Source organism: Squalius cephalus (genome assembly GCF_949319135.1).
Source record: "Squalius cephalus genome assembly, chromosome: 2".
Taxonomy (NCBI): domain Eukaryota; kingdom Metazoa; phylum Chordata; class Actinopteri; order Cypriniformes; family Leuciscidae; genus Squalius; species Squalius cephalus.
The window spans coordinates 10,328,859-10,344,485 of NC_137123.1; the positions used below are offsets into that span (position 1 = coordinate 10,328,859).

The 15,627-nt window shown below is 36.7% G+C and overlaps 1 protein-coding gene across 9 annotated transcripts in view; it reads left to right on the top strand.

Moving 5' to 3' along the window:
- LOC307152024 (hemicentin-1-like) overlaps window positions 1–15,627 on the top strand; it is a 258,180-nt gene that overhangs the window by 175,136 nt on the left and 67,417 nt on the right. For 7 of the 9 annotated variants that reach the window (XM_079860387.1, XM_079860385.1, XM_079860386.1 and 4 more), the window contains exons 2-3: window positions 13,148–13,215; window positions 13,387–13,419. The exons of the other annotated variants lie outside the window; for them this stretch is intronic. Coding sequence is in view for 3 of the 7 variants with exons in the window: in XM_079860385.1 (XP_079716511.1) it covers window positions 13,197–13,215; window positions 13,387–13,419 (52 nt within the window). In the remaining 4 variants the exon portion in view is untranslated. The remainder of the gene's footprint in view (window positions 1–13,147; window positions 13,216–13,386; window positions 13,420–15,627) is intronic. 9 annotated transcript variants of the gene reach the window in all.

The following is a 15,627-nucleotide window of genomic DNA, read 5'->3' on the forward strand; positions in this document are numbered from 1 at the left end:
GGATTTTCACTGGTATCGGTACCGAATACTGAAATTTTGGTACCGTGACAACACTACTTATTACTAACCAGACTGACTTTATTTCTGTCAGACGTCTACAGAATCTCTCTTTGAGAATTAACCGAGGTTTAAATGTTGATGTCTTGAAATAATTTTTTTTTTTTTTTTTTTAAATATGGATACCATTATGGTGATCAGTGTTTTTTTTTAGTTTGTGCTTTCACTCTTGACTGTTTAACATCAGTTCTTTGGTTGCTTTAACTGTGTTTCAGATGTGTGTTTGTAATGGTAAAAGACAAACTAATTTGATGATGTTGGTCACTTTTTAGTATAGGGTATAGTCATCATGTAGTGAGATCTGAGCAAAATCTGCATGGGGAACTTTTTAGTTCTAATGTGAAACTCCCGTGAGATTTCTACATCGGATTATCTGTTGGGTTTACTGGATTTTGGTTATGAAATCACATCAAGCAATTGTAAAAAATTATTGTAAAAGAGTAAAAAAAACTTGTGCACTTCCTGTTTCACTTCACCGGATTTTATGGGCGTAAAGCATTAGAGCCACATATTCAGTACTGCCAAAAGGAAATAGCAGGAACCCCTCTCTTGTAAATCAGGGCTGTTTCTGTCAGACAGAGCTCTGTGTACCATCACTTTCACTTTTCACTGCAGAAAGAGTTGATTCACTTTAGCAGATAAACAACAGCATTAATGTTCTTTAAGAATAGGGAACATGACCAGTAGGGTTGCTTATTTAGATTGCAAGATATGTGTTATGATTTTAATGGGGTATACTCAAATCCAAGAGTGATAGAACTAATGACGAATTACATTTTCTGGCAGAGAATTTCCTAAGAAAACTTTCTTTGACATAGGATACAGAAAAAAAATACTAGTAACAACACAATCATTGAGGAAGAAATAGCATTAGTTGAAAGATTTTCTAATATCAATTTAATTATGTTGACAATAGCTTGGAGATGTTTGTGTAAGACATCATGAAACCCTTATCAGCCTTAAACTGGGTGAAAGAGCAGCACTGAAACAGAAAATGAAAGTGAATACAAGGTCAGTTATTTTCCTCACAATATATTCACAGTCATTTTTTCATTTAAACTGAGCTTATTCTTCATGGAGAAGCTGATGTGCATTTTAAAAAGTTTAGTAAATAATCTAAAGTTAATGTAGGTGTCCCTTTCAACAAAGAAAAAAAAATCCTCATTATTGAGTGTTTTGATTTTACACCATTGGTCTTATTTACTGAGGGGTTTTGACTGGCATGTACTCGTCTCCTGAGAGTGAATTGATCCAGTCAGAGCTGCTGCCGTTTCTTCTCTGCAAAACATTAACAGAGACGTTGCAGGTTCAGACCAGGTTAATAGTTCACAGCATCATCCAAAACTGAACTCCAAAAAAAGCATTGTAACATAATCACGCCCACCGTTTGTTTTCCGTTCCCCCAGTGTGTATATAACCACCTTGAGATGATCTAGGGCTGGGCTGAAGCGGAAACCGCGTTAGAGAGAAGATGCAACGCATGTGAGAGTGTTAAGTTCGGGCAGCTTCATTGTAGTTCATCTATAGTAGTTTGATTACGATTCAGTGAAGTTTATATGGAGTTGCTGTGTGCGTGCATGTCAAGTAAGTTTATATTTCCAAATATTTCCTGTTGATACCAAGAAACAAGTAGTTTACATTCAATAGTCTAAACAGTAGTCGATTAGTATCATTCTGACAGAATTATTCTTTCTATTTAGTATGTTTAGAGTTTCCATGTGTTATTTGAGGTAGACGTTATGTATTGGACATTATTTTATTGTTGGATGCTTTAATTTGGAAATTATTATTATCACATGGTGATCGGCTGTTTATCACATGCATATGCCATGCCCAGTCGCGGTATTTACGCGCTTCTAGCGCCACCGTGTGGCGATGTTCAGAATAAGTATTTAACATTGTCAAATAGTCCTTTATTAATGTGAACGTTGTATACAGCATGCATACAGTTAATTATTTCAATGTTTATGTTGTAGAATATGTATATATTAATGTTTATTTTTCTTGTAAATTTGTTATAGCACCACACATGTAAACTCAACCAGCTCTTCAGTAAACAAGTTAAACTTGCACCCTGTTTGGTGTGTCTTCAATTAATTCGACTTGTGCAGTTCTGACCGACTGCCTGCTGTGTTTCACATCCATCTAAATTAATCTACATTCGAACCTCTTACCTAGCTTTCCTGGTAGCTTTGTCTGAGAAAAAAATGATCAGTTGACCCTATGTTTACTAGGGATGCTCCGATACCAGTTTTTTCAGAACCGATCCGATCCGATACCAAAAATTCTGAGTATCGACCGATACCAATACCGATCCGATACCAGTGCAGTTTTTTTTTAAATCAAGTAGAATTTCTGTAACTCTGTGTTGAACTGATAATCACTATTTTGTGTTAAACACAATCTACTTAATACAGACTAGACAACTTAGTTATAAAGAAAAACAAATAAAAAATGTATGATCATAATCTATGACAAACATGCTATTATAAACTAGATTAGTGGATAATTCATCAGTAACATTTATTCTAGAAAAATCACAAGTGTAGTAATAAATCTGGTAAAACTTTAGACATTGCAATTTGTATTGTTGTAAAATACATTCATGAAAAACAAGATCAAAAAGATTAAAAAAATGTAGGCTAGCCTACTATAAAAATAAGAATTTTTTATAGCGCAGCTGAAGCAGCAACATATGAAAGATAGGGCAGAACAAGAAAGTCTATTAACCTGTTAAGCTGCAACCCCACTTTTGAAAAATCCCCAGAAATGACATACCCAAACTGAAACAGATACAGTTCATGAACCCTTTGTACTAAAAGCACGTATGATCTCATTTGAAAGCTGACACCTGGCAGTTTATTGTAAATGTAGAATTAATTATTGTCATAATGAAATTGTTATAAATAGCTTTAAAGTTTTGTAAAGTTATTAGAAATTTATTTTTATGAAACATCTTCATGAAAATAAAATTGAAGTTGACACTGTAGCAATCTAGAAATGCACTGCAGCTAAAGCCACATGTCTGACCATATTATATTTAAAATATGAAGATAAGTCAAAAACTCTGTATTTAGTTAAATTTTTTTCAAGATAGAAGCACCTAGAGCTAGCTAGCATGTTAGCTTAGCACACCATCAATACATGACAATTTATGAGATTAAAACCATGTTTGTGCTCCATACTTTAAAAGCAAGTGAAGTGTTTTAAATAATCTTCTGTGATCTAATTTGGCATCAGATAAAAAAATCAGACAGAAAATATACTATTTGTTTATATTCTGCACAATGATGTTCTCTATAGATTAGCATTACAGGGTCCGAAATTAACACCCGCCAAGCGCCAAATGCGGGTAGATTTTCCGTTTGGCGAGTATATCTCAAAAGGCTATCCGCCACAGTGGCGGGTGAATGTTCATACCAAAATAATAAAATTGTCAGCGCGCACGCGCTCTTCTGCCTCCTAAGAACGAGCAGAGAGAGAGCGAGAGAGTGAGCCCCGGCCGCGCGCGCGCACTCACTCACTATTCAGAGCGGACAAGCGTCAAGCTTCCCCGTACTTTTTGACAAGCGTCCTTGACAGGGCGGCCAGAGCTTCTTTGTAGCTCAAGTCGGCGGCGGTGTGTATGTACAGTTAACGCTCTATCTGTTGACGGCGCTGAGGAAAAAGGATATGTGAAGCTCCCGCCACTGGAAGAAGCGGTCGCCGCCCATTTGTGTCCTGCTCATCAAAGCCGTGCAGAGCGTCTTCAGCACTCGCGGATCGTGCATACTCCACCGCTGGCCAGGCTGCTTCTGCTTTACACACCATGGCCGTTCTTTTCTCAATAAAATTTGTTTTCTCATAGCGTTTGCAACGCAATACTCGTTCCCTTATCTCTCAGGGAACCGAGGTTACGTAAGTAACTTAGCCGAGTACGTTCTGCCTTCCCTTCCACATGAGTCAGGAAACAAAACTGACAAAAAAAAAATGCTTTCACCCCAATGAGAGTAATATTTCATATATTTCTCTCATTTTGATCTATATATATATATATATATATAAAATAAAATATATTATTATTTTTATTTTTGTATTTTTTTATTTTACATTTCAAATTTTGCTCTGGACAATTTTTTATGTTTGTATTCAACATAATAGGCTATGCCTACCTTATTATCTCAATTAAAAGTACTGAAATGAATGTATATGTGACAAAAAAAGGGGCTGTTTATTATTTTGGCCAGTAAAAAATATGCTTGGCTGGTGGATTTTTTTCATCTACCAGTCCCCGTGGCAGGTGAGCCAAAAAGTTAATTTCGGACCCTGGCATTACATTATAAATATAATCTATTATTATGAAAATACCTGGCATGGCTTGAAAAACACAGGTAACTCAAATATCATTGCAATCATGTTTATTGTCTTCAAAACATCCTTATCTGCATGATACAGCGTTAGCTGTGTGTGTATCACTGACGTCCTGGAATGTCACATGATTATGGCTCTTCTTCATGTTCTATATATGGATTATTATTGTGCATATAGCGCCCTCAGGCTATTGGTATGAATTGAAAACAGTAAATAAGAGTGCCAAACGCTCATAAAGATTACATCGACGCATTTGGGTATAAATTCAATAAATATTATTCCTGTCTATAGAAATATGACGTGAATCTATGAGAATATATCAATATTTCTCCAAATCTGCACATTTTTGAGCTAAAAGCCCTGAGGGACGTTTTGTGTATCGCTGTCATGACGACAGCACAGAGTTTTTTTATGAATGAAAGCGGCTGACGCGCATAATTCATATTAAAGGTATCGACTCATTTTTTCATTTCATAACTCCTGACAGAAATGAAGAAATAACTGTCGCTATAAGTTTCTCAGAATACAATAGTGGTCAAATACTGAAACTTGAGTCTTATATCTTTTTAATGATGTATAGTTTGTCAAGGTATAACATTAAATCTGATAGTAAATTTGAACTAAATAAAAAAAAAAACGCTTGAGTGCGCGGGCGCACTGGCAACGGTTAAGAGGTTAATAATCTTTCATTGCGCAAAAGTATTATAATACGAAAGGCTCCAATACAGTGCGGCACAAAGCGCTTATGCACAACCCGTGTGCAGAATGATGCGCTCGAAGCAACACGAGTCACAGCGCGCAGCGCGTCGAGTCCACAATAAACACAGTTCAAAGCACTGAGGAAATACATATTGATGCGTAGTGTATTATACAGTATCTATCTTTGCAATAGTTTATTCAGCCTTTTCTTTTAACAGTTTTAAATTTCAGTTACTGTGCGCGTGAAGAACAGTCATAGCGCTCTACTCCATTGAGATCCAACAGACATCCGGTAGAAAGTAACATGATTAAGGTACAGCAATACAGACCAGCAAGATAAAGTAATTTTATGCGAAACCATAGAACTTTATCTACAGATCAAGTACAATGATATTAACATTGAATCATCTTGTTGAGAGTTTCATCGCGTAGACTGACGTAACCGAACGCGCTGTTTGAATGCTGGAGAAAGATTGACAGCTGCAGCGGAGGAAAGAGTTTACGTGAACTTGAATTTAACGACTTAAATATTAATTTCTACCTCATATTAGACTATTAAATGGCTTCTGAACACTTATAATATAGTGCACGAAAACTTTATAGTGCTTTATAATACATTTGTGCCTTTAAATGACAGAATAGTAATACGTAAAATTTTAAAGTAAAAATTTTTAATTTAATTTTTAGACAAGGTACGTTTCTTTATTTCCGGTTTGTCGCAGTCAAATGCTTGAAATGCTGAAATGAAATTATGTAGGACTTTTGGTTTTAATATTGTCTAGGTTTCTTAGGCCACGTCCACACGAAGCCAGAGCTTTCCCTATCCGATATTTTTTTTTCCCCGTTCAAAAAAAAAATTCCGTAACCACGGCGTCGTCTCAATAAATATCTGCGTACACACGAAACCACTGAAACCGACTCAAAACGATGTAGTGTAGATGCCAGACCAGTATGTGGCGCTGTAATTCTGCCACAGACATACACTAAAAACGGAGAAGAAGACTTAAAGAATGCGCATAAACCTTGCGCGCTGTATACAACAATAATATTAGGCACAGTAGCTTCTTTTTTCTTTTCTTTTTTATCAAGAACTTTGTTGAACAATATGAAAAACCATAAATGGCCTGGTGCAAAATATGAGTCACGATATTCGATAGTTAGCGGACGCGTAAAGCTTGCCACAAAGAACCAGCAAAAGTAATCATTATGAATGTGTCAAATATAGCAAGGAGACATTTTAATTGTTTATTAATAAACAATTTTTTTCTGTGTCAGTCTCGGCTAAAGATGTTGACGATGCAGACTCGCCACCTTTGCAGTATGTGAACGTGCATAGAGAGAAATGCACATTTCATACGGATTACATAAGATAGTTGTCTGTTTCTTTTCGTTTTGAATTGTTTTGTTTAAAAGTGGACATTTCAAGCTTTCTATAGATACATTTCTGAGTTTCGGTTCATTTATGAGACAAGCTCAGTTCACGAGCAATGCAAGTTATATCGCGCCAGTGCCTCCATGTCCTGATTAAATTGTCTGCTATATTGGCAATTGGTTGATGAAACACTGATTAAAATTAAGATACAATTTATACAAAACGAAATTCACTTTAAAGAAAGGTTTTATACAAAACAAAACTTAATGTGGTCAAAATTAGCCTATGTCTCCCGATATATTGCGCATCTTATGATTACATGCTGTTCACTTTTCATATAATCAACATAGATCAAATAAAAAAAAATAACATATTATTCACACATAAATATGAAACTAAATACATGTTGTTTAATGGCTACAACACGTAGGCCTACAGTACAGAGAAATTTAATGTCAGAGTGGAATTTGAGCGAACGCCGTTTTACCGGTGATCATGAGAGGCAGGGTGCACCGTTTTTTGAATAATAATCAAATAATTCCCAGCGATCGTCGAATATTATTTTTTCTTGAAACGCCCATCCCTACAAAATGTCTTAATCAGACAACAGACAAGCATCATAGCATAAGAAAGAAAATATAAATAGGCCTAAATTTAAAAAAATAAAAAAATGAAATAAAAATACATTCAAGTAGGCCTAAATAATAAATAAAGAAATTAAAGAGGCTCAGTAGCTTCTGCAGCACGAACACAAGCATGTAGTCGGCAATTGTTGCTGTGACTTAGCGGTGTCTGACTAGTTGACACTTGGTGTGATGACATCATCGTTTCACAAAATGTACGGATTGGCCGTACACACGAAAACGCAAGGGCGGCGTTTTCAGATTTATCCACCTTGGGACCCGGTTTCAAAAAATAGCGGTTTCAGTCTCTGAAAACGCCGGATCCGTGTGGACGAAACGCCAATACGATAAAAAATGTATACGTATACAGTGAAACGCGTCTCCGTGTGGACGGGCCCTTACATTTACGTTTTGAAAATGAACCCTGTAGTAGGCCTAAGGCGATGCGTAAACGTGGCTGTTTTACATGTCTTGAAGTGAATAAACTGGTCTTCATCATTTTTTTTATTTGTAATTAAATAAACTTACATTTCGCCGAATTCGGCCCCTCATTCAAGTCCTTGGTTCACCCGTGCTCATGTATCAGCACAGCACATAGACAGTAGCGGCCCCTAATTTATTAACAAATGATTGTTGCGACGGAAGCGAATCAATCAAAACTAACTTTAGCTGGAATTTAACTTTATTAAAGAACCGCTATAATGCCCAAACAATCTGTTACCTTAAATTATATGTTTATCTCTGTGAAGCTGCTTTGAAACAATCTACATTGTTAAAAGCGCTATATAAATGAAGAAGATGACTTGACTACATTTAATTTTATAAAAGCCGTCTTTTATGGACATGGTCGATAAATGTCCGGGGAACACTATTAATGAAAGTATTCATGTAGGCTACTCCTGCAGAGCGAGGACCACCTTGCGAATGGTTCGACAAACCGTGTTTTCCCCCAGCTTCTGTGCGACACTTGGAAAAAAACGCAACGCAATACCATTTGAGTTAGTGCATGAATTCGACGTGTTGAATTGTTTGTGCGGCTCAAGAAGTTCACAAAGATAAGACATTCCTTCCGCGGAAAATCTGTATCTTTCATACAAGTTACTATCAGGAAAGGCAAGGGGATTTTGTCTGGCTAAAAACTCTTTCTCTACGAAGTGCTCGTCAAACAATTTGCGCTGAGATGTCACAGGATTTGGAAGAAAAGGTGAAAACTTCAGTCTGAGATCTTGAATCCAGAACATAACCTGCACCGGAGCAGGTTAGCTGTGCAGCGTAAGATACCATGCGACGAACACCGCTTAAAGCCAAGCTACTTTCATAGTACCTAAAACCCAGGATTGGCGGAAACTAAACTGAAACATAGTTGGCTAGCCACCTAAACCGGCTTCATGGTACAGGACCCTGATCAGTTTTCTTGTTGTTCATCTAAGAGTTATAACTCGGATACAACAGCCAAACAAAATCTAACGCTATTAGTTTAAGGGTCAAGAGCCCAACTAAAGCAAACACTGATCACCATAATGGCAATTTAAAAAATTGATTTTCTCCTTTGGTGATTCTGCTTGTTAACATCTGGTGTCTTCAATAATGGTCAATCATCACTCAATCAATCACTATATTATCTCATTAACTTTAACACTTTTGATTCTGGAGCCAAATAAACTCACAGGAGAGTTCATTTAACACTGGAGTTTTTGCTGTGTGAGTTCATGGGTGGAATAAACATATGGCAGGACTTTTACTTTCTGACCCCTGGACTTTCCACCTCTGCAGACTCTGTGTACTTATTCAAACTATGACAGAGTTTTATGTAGAAACAATGGATTCATCTATTCACACCGGTCATGAATATTAGACATGCTGAAGTTTGTAATGAAGAGCAGTTTGATGATGATTTTGGTCACTTTGGTCAAACTTGGGCTTTAAACATTGAAGATGAATGTGAAGCTGTGGTCGTCTTTGCAAACCCACTTTTTGAGCACAACTCCTTTAAAGCAGCACCAGGTAACTTTTCAACATTCATAATATATTTCCAAGACTCTTGTGATGGTACATCGACTTACAATAGGTTGAATGACACGTCTGCCATAGCCTGACGGGGTCTGTATCGTTTTTAATCATACTTTTAAACTTCGGGGTTCGGGCAGTAACCCGAGCACAAAAAGAACTACAAAATTCGACTGCTTTACGGCATAGGCTACCTCACTTCCCCCAACACGTCCTCACATGCTGTTGGACTTGTAAGTACACTCACCTAAATGATTATTAGGAACACCATACTAATACTGTGTTTGACCCCCTTTCGCCTTCAGAACTGCCTTAATTCTACGTGGCACTGATTCAACAAGGTGCTGAAAGCATTCTTTAGAAATGTTGGCCCATATTGATAGGATAGCATCTTGTAGTTGATGGAGATTTGTGGGATGCACATCCAGGGCACGAAGATCCCGTTCCACCACATCCCAAAGATGCTCTATTGGGTTGAGATCTGGTGACTGTGGGGGCCATTTTAGTACAGTGAACTCATTGTCATGTTCAAGAAACCAATTTGAAATGATTCGAGCTTTGTGACATGGTGCATTATCCTGCTGGAAGTAGCCATCAGAGGATGGGTACATGGTGGTCATAAAGGGATGGACATGGTCAGAAACAATGCTCAGGTAGGCTGTGGCGTTTAAACGATGCCCAATTGGCACTAAGGGGCCTAAAGTGTGCCAAGAAAACATCCCCCACACCATTACACCACCACCACCAGCCTGCACAGTGGTAACAAGGCATGATGGATCCATGTTCTCATTCTGTTTACGCCAAATTCTGACTCTACCATCTGAATGTTTCAACAGAAATCGAGACTCATCAGACCAGGCGACATTTTTCCAGTCTTCAACTGTCCAATTTTGTTGAGCTTGTGCAAATTGTAGCCTCTTTTTCCTATTTGTAGTGGAGATGAGTAGTACCCGGTGGGGTCTTCTGCTGTTGTAGCTCATCCGCCTTAAGGTTGTGTGTGTTGTGGCTTCACAAATGCTTTGCTGCATACCTCGGTTGTAACGAGTGGTTATTTCAGTCAAAGTTGCTCTTCTATCAGCTTGAATCAGTCGGCCCATTCTCCTCTGACCTCTAGCATCAACAGCATTTTCTCCCACAGGACTGCCGCATACTGGATGTTTTTCCCTTTTCACACCATTCTTTGTAAACCCTAGCAATGGTTGTGCGTGAAAATCCCAGTAATTGAGCAGATTGTGAAATACTCAGACCGGCCCGTCTGGCACCAACAACCATGCCACGCTCAAAATTGCTTAAATCACCTTTCCCATTCTGACATTCAGTTTGGAGTTCAGGAGATTGTCTTGACCAGGACCACACCCCTAAATGCATTGAAGCAACTGCCATGTGATTGATTAAATAATTGCATTAATGAGAAATTGAACAGGTGTTCCTAATAATCCTTTAGGTGAGTCTATATTACTTAGCCTATATTGTATATCACTCGGACAAGCTTTCACTCGTTGGTATGAGCTAAAAAGCACCTGCCGTTCTTGTTGATGGATTAGTAACTTGGACATCTTCGGAGGCTAGCTGTGCTTGTTCGATGTCCGACGATTGTAACGCGTTGTCTATTCCCCAATCAAACTCGTGTAACTGTCTGTCACACGTTCTACCGTCCACAGCATTACTTGATAGACAAAAATAGGACAAGAATGAGCATTAAACAGAAACAACCCGCCTACGGGGTGTTCGAGGCGCACATACAATACAGACTGCCGTCAGTTAAACAGGGCGCGCGCAGCTCTTAAAGGGGACACACCTTATTTCCACTCGTTACAGCTTCCATCCGACTGAACAGGGACCGGTATATAGGGGGGAGGGGATCAGGCCGTGAGTGAAGAGACTGCTCTGCGTGAGTGGTATTTACGACAGTAACGTTAAATACAAGTAGTCCACAGCGACTCTAGGGGTCGTTGTTTGACCAAAATGGAATTCCTACCTAGTGTGGCTTTAACCATGTTTTTAGAAATGTGATCTTTGTATTCATTTCATATGTTTTTGGCATGTTTTCTGTCTAAATTTGAATGCTAATTTTAATTTTATCAGGAAGGATTGACAAAATCTGTTTTGTTTTTTTCCTCATTGGATGAACAGAGAACGGTCATATAATCTTCTGTACACATATTTCTGTGTAGTCAGTCTAGTTGGGTGAAGGAACTCCTATCAGTCTCTCTTTACTTAAATGATAATTAAATGCTTTAGGGTTTCTATCAATCTACACATTTTTGCAGTTTTGTCATTAATAGCTGTTTGTGATACTGTAGACTACATGTTTCAATGTATTTATTGGAGAATTTTAGTGAAAGCAAATGTAAAGTTCAGTGAAAGTTTTGCTGCTATTAGAATTAATGCTCTGCTTTTAACATGGTCGACACAGTATTCTGGTCTCCATTATGGAGAGTTGTGTTGGACTATGAGGCACTTTTTTAAAACGCTGATAACAGACCAACATTGAATCAAGATCGATATTTAACATTGATTTTTTTCATCAGGTTTGCACCTTGAAATAATATTATTTCAATTATAAAAAATAGATTAAGATGAACATTAAAATAAAATCACTTATTTTACATCGAATCAACATTGAAACAATAACAAATCAATCGTGCTTTATGTACAACACGATCTTAATTAAATCTTCAATAAATACAACAAATCTGACTTTATTTCTATGCCGGTGAATCATGTCCATTTTTACATCTTTCAAGCAGAGACTGTTTAATTTCATTTAGAAAGTGTGTTGTATTATTAATGCATTTTACAGCAATCAGTTATGAATGATTTCAGTGATGAGGGAAGAAAAAAAAGCATTATCAGCAGTTCAGATCAACAGTTTCCCAAAATCACCTGATCATATTTTCTCTTGGCTTTATATATATATATATATATATATATATATATATATATATATATGTATGTATATATATATATATATATATATATATATATATATATATAATAGACTGACTCTAATTTGAGAAAAATATTTGTGAAATAAAAAAGGAAATTAAGCCATCTTCTGCAACATATTTAAAATGTAACATATGAAAGTCTTAACTGTAGATATCTATGAAATAATGAGAGAATCTGATCACAACATCTATGTACAATATATTTATGACACGAGTCAATAATCTGAGTTTGAGGGATGGACAAGACTGTTGGATATGTTGGGATTATCCATGCCGGGTCGCGGCGATCTGAGAAAAATAGGGAGAAAGGGGAACTGAGGAAATTACACACATTTTGAGGAAAGTTGTATTTGAGGAAGGAAACCAGGGGACTTGGTTTCATATTTCCACATTAGAATGATGGACAGATAACTTATCATCTCAACACAAACAAACTTTTTCTTCAGTCAGTCGTGTCGGGTGATGATCACTGTATATCAGATTATATCAGGTTAGATCTTCTTTCTGCTCATAATGATCCTCATCACTCTCTTTATGTCATATACATGTATTAATGTGTGTGTGTGTTACAGTTGTGTAGTTAAAAAAAAAAGTTATAATTGATTTATGTGTAGTTATAGTTGAGTAATTTGGGCTTTGACCAGGTCAGGACTCTTACTAACATTTTCAATGATGAAATAACTCCAGAGCACTTTTGATTATTAATTTCTAGGAAAACAACAGAACATTATGTAATACCGATTTGTCTAAATGCCGGTGAGGGGTAGGTTTAGGGGCAGAGTCAGGGGTAGGTCAAGGGTCGGTTTAGGGGCGGGGTCAGAGTTAGGTTTAGGGGCGGGGTCAGGGGTTGGTCATTCGTACGAATTAGCCAATAGCCACCTCATAAACTATGAGAAATTGATCAAGTTGTTTCTTCCTTTATTGCATTGTGCTTGACAATAACGGTTTTAAAAGTCTCAATTTGAACTCTGATCCAAAATCAAATGCTGTGGAATGTTTTACATGTGTGTTTGAAACAAAGCGAAAACAGCTTTTTATAAGTCATGCGTCAATGCAATGGCTAATTTGTTTATTCTCTATCTGTAAAGGAAACTCGTCCTCTGAACTGGTTTGTGGATACACAGAAATAAACTGACAATGGCTTCCTTTCATAAAGGTGAGTATTCTTCTTGTGTTTAAAGGTTTGCTCTCATCGCCCCAAAAACCTTATGAACTGTGAACGTATGATGAATGTAGTTTCTCAGATTCAATCCAATACAATTTCAGTTGTTTTTATTGTTTTCTCAGACTGTCAGTGTTTTTTATTGACTTTTTCTTCATATTTCAGGTTTTATAAAAACTCACCCCCCTGTTATTCTGTGTAAGTATAAACAGTGTTTTTGCTTTTATCTGTATGCTGATGTAATGAATCAGATCTGGTTTGTCACTTCACACAGTAAATTCCCCCGTGTTGAATTACCATCACTCAGTGTTCATAAGGGAAACTCTAGCAGAGTGTTCAAAGAAACACAGAAGCAGTGTTTTTAGAGTTAAAGGGGTCATATAATGCAGGGATGGGAAGTGGGGGTGCTGGTGGTGCTGCAGCACCCCCTGTTTTCACAGAATTGTAAATGCATGTGTGTTCATTAGCATTTATTCATTTTTAGCATTTAGTCATTTATTTGTAATAAACACTTTAAGTGGGCTATTTAAAAAGTGTTATTTATATGTTAAATTATGTTTTTAAAACATACGCGCAGAGTGTTACGTAATATTGTGTGTGTGCACGGACCGGCCTTTAAGGTGTGGCGGATAAATAAAACAAAATAAAATGATACGACCGGCATAAAAACTGGGGTATTTTTTTAAATATAATAATAAACGTGAATCCAATGCCTACTCGCATCTTTATTAGCAGCGTCCTCGTAACATTGCGCCTAAAGACAACTAAGAAAGCCTGAACACAAACAAAATGCCCCCCAAAAGAAAAAAATCTCCATGTTTTCGGTGCTGATGTGTTCATGTAACATGTAAGTGTGGCGCTGCCAATAAAGCACCTAAAAGCTGTCACAACGAACCAGCAAAATAAATGATTATGAATATGTAAAATATATCAGGAGACATTTTAATTGTTTATTTAAAAAAAATAATAATTATGTTAAGTGTCGGCTGGAAAGATGAAGCGATGCTGACTCGCGATCTTCGCAGTAGTGAACGCGCCAGAGAGAAATGCACATTTCATACGGATTACATAAGCAGAGAGCAGTCTGTTTTCTTTCGTTTTGAATTGTTCTGTTTAAAAGTAGACATTTCAAGCTTTCTATATATGTCTCAGGTCTGTGAGGCAAGTACGTATATGCTGAGTTTCGGTTAGTTTATGAGACCAGCTCCAGCTCACGCGCCGGCGACTCCGTGTTGTGATTATCTATTTTCTAATATATTTACTTATTTATTTAATCCAGACAATTGGTTGATGAAACATTAATTAAAATTAAGATACAATCAATACAAAACAAAATTAAATCTGTATTTTATTAAACTGAATATTTGCAGTGTAAGAATTCAGAACAAAAAAAAAAACTAGCTATTTGAAAATACATCTATAAAATTCAGCCATAAAAACATTTCAATTTGTTAAATTTCAAATGTTCAATATTCGTTTAAAAAAAAATCAAATTCAGAACTATTTAACCCTCTGAGGTCTGAGCTGTTTTCTGGGCCCTGGAGGTGTTCTGACATGCTCTGACATTTATGTTTATTTCTGTTACTTGTGACATTTTCATGGCTAAAGTCTAATTACACTGTATTCAGCACAAACTCTGCTACAATAATATATCAGCAGCATGTATGTAAAAGTTTGTAGTTTTGAGATAATGACATTTATGCGTGGTTTGTGAAAATACAAAAAAAAAAATCTCACTGAAATAAGGTCATGAAACCCATACTGATTATTTCTTCACAAGACTTTTGAAAATTGTATGACGTAGCCTAGAATATTTGCTCTAAAACGATGTGAAAATCACCCTGACTGCTCATTCAGATAAGACAATATATTGATTTAAAAATTTTACGACGTGTTTTGTGTGAAAAAGCCTTATGCGGGACCTCATTAATATGTAAGCTTTTCTCACCTGAGAAAGACAAAGAACCTCCCCCTAACGGCCCTATTAGGAGCTATCAGGGCCCTATCATTCTGAGCAACCTTGCACAATATTGTAAATGAGGAGATTTAAAAAAGAATGGCTTTTAAATTGTTTGGATCTATTTACAACAACATAATCCAAAGATACAAAACAAATGACAAAAAAGCACTCATTGAAAACTATTATCCAAAGACAGAGACCTTTGTGCCATTCCTAAAAACATTGTGCATACCTTTCATTTCCAAGGTGTTTGATTTTCACTTTACCATGTTCATGTACAGAGACTCATGTGAATGTTGAAGTCAGCAGGAGTGGCATCTGGGCCCTGAAAGAAAAAAAAAAGTGAACATACTGATATCAAGAGAAACTATAGACCTGCACGATTTTGGGAATACATTTTAGATTTTTCTGGTTAAAATTGCTTTTTAAAATTCACAGAATACACA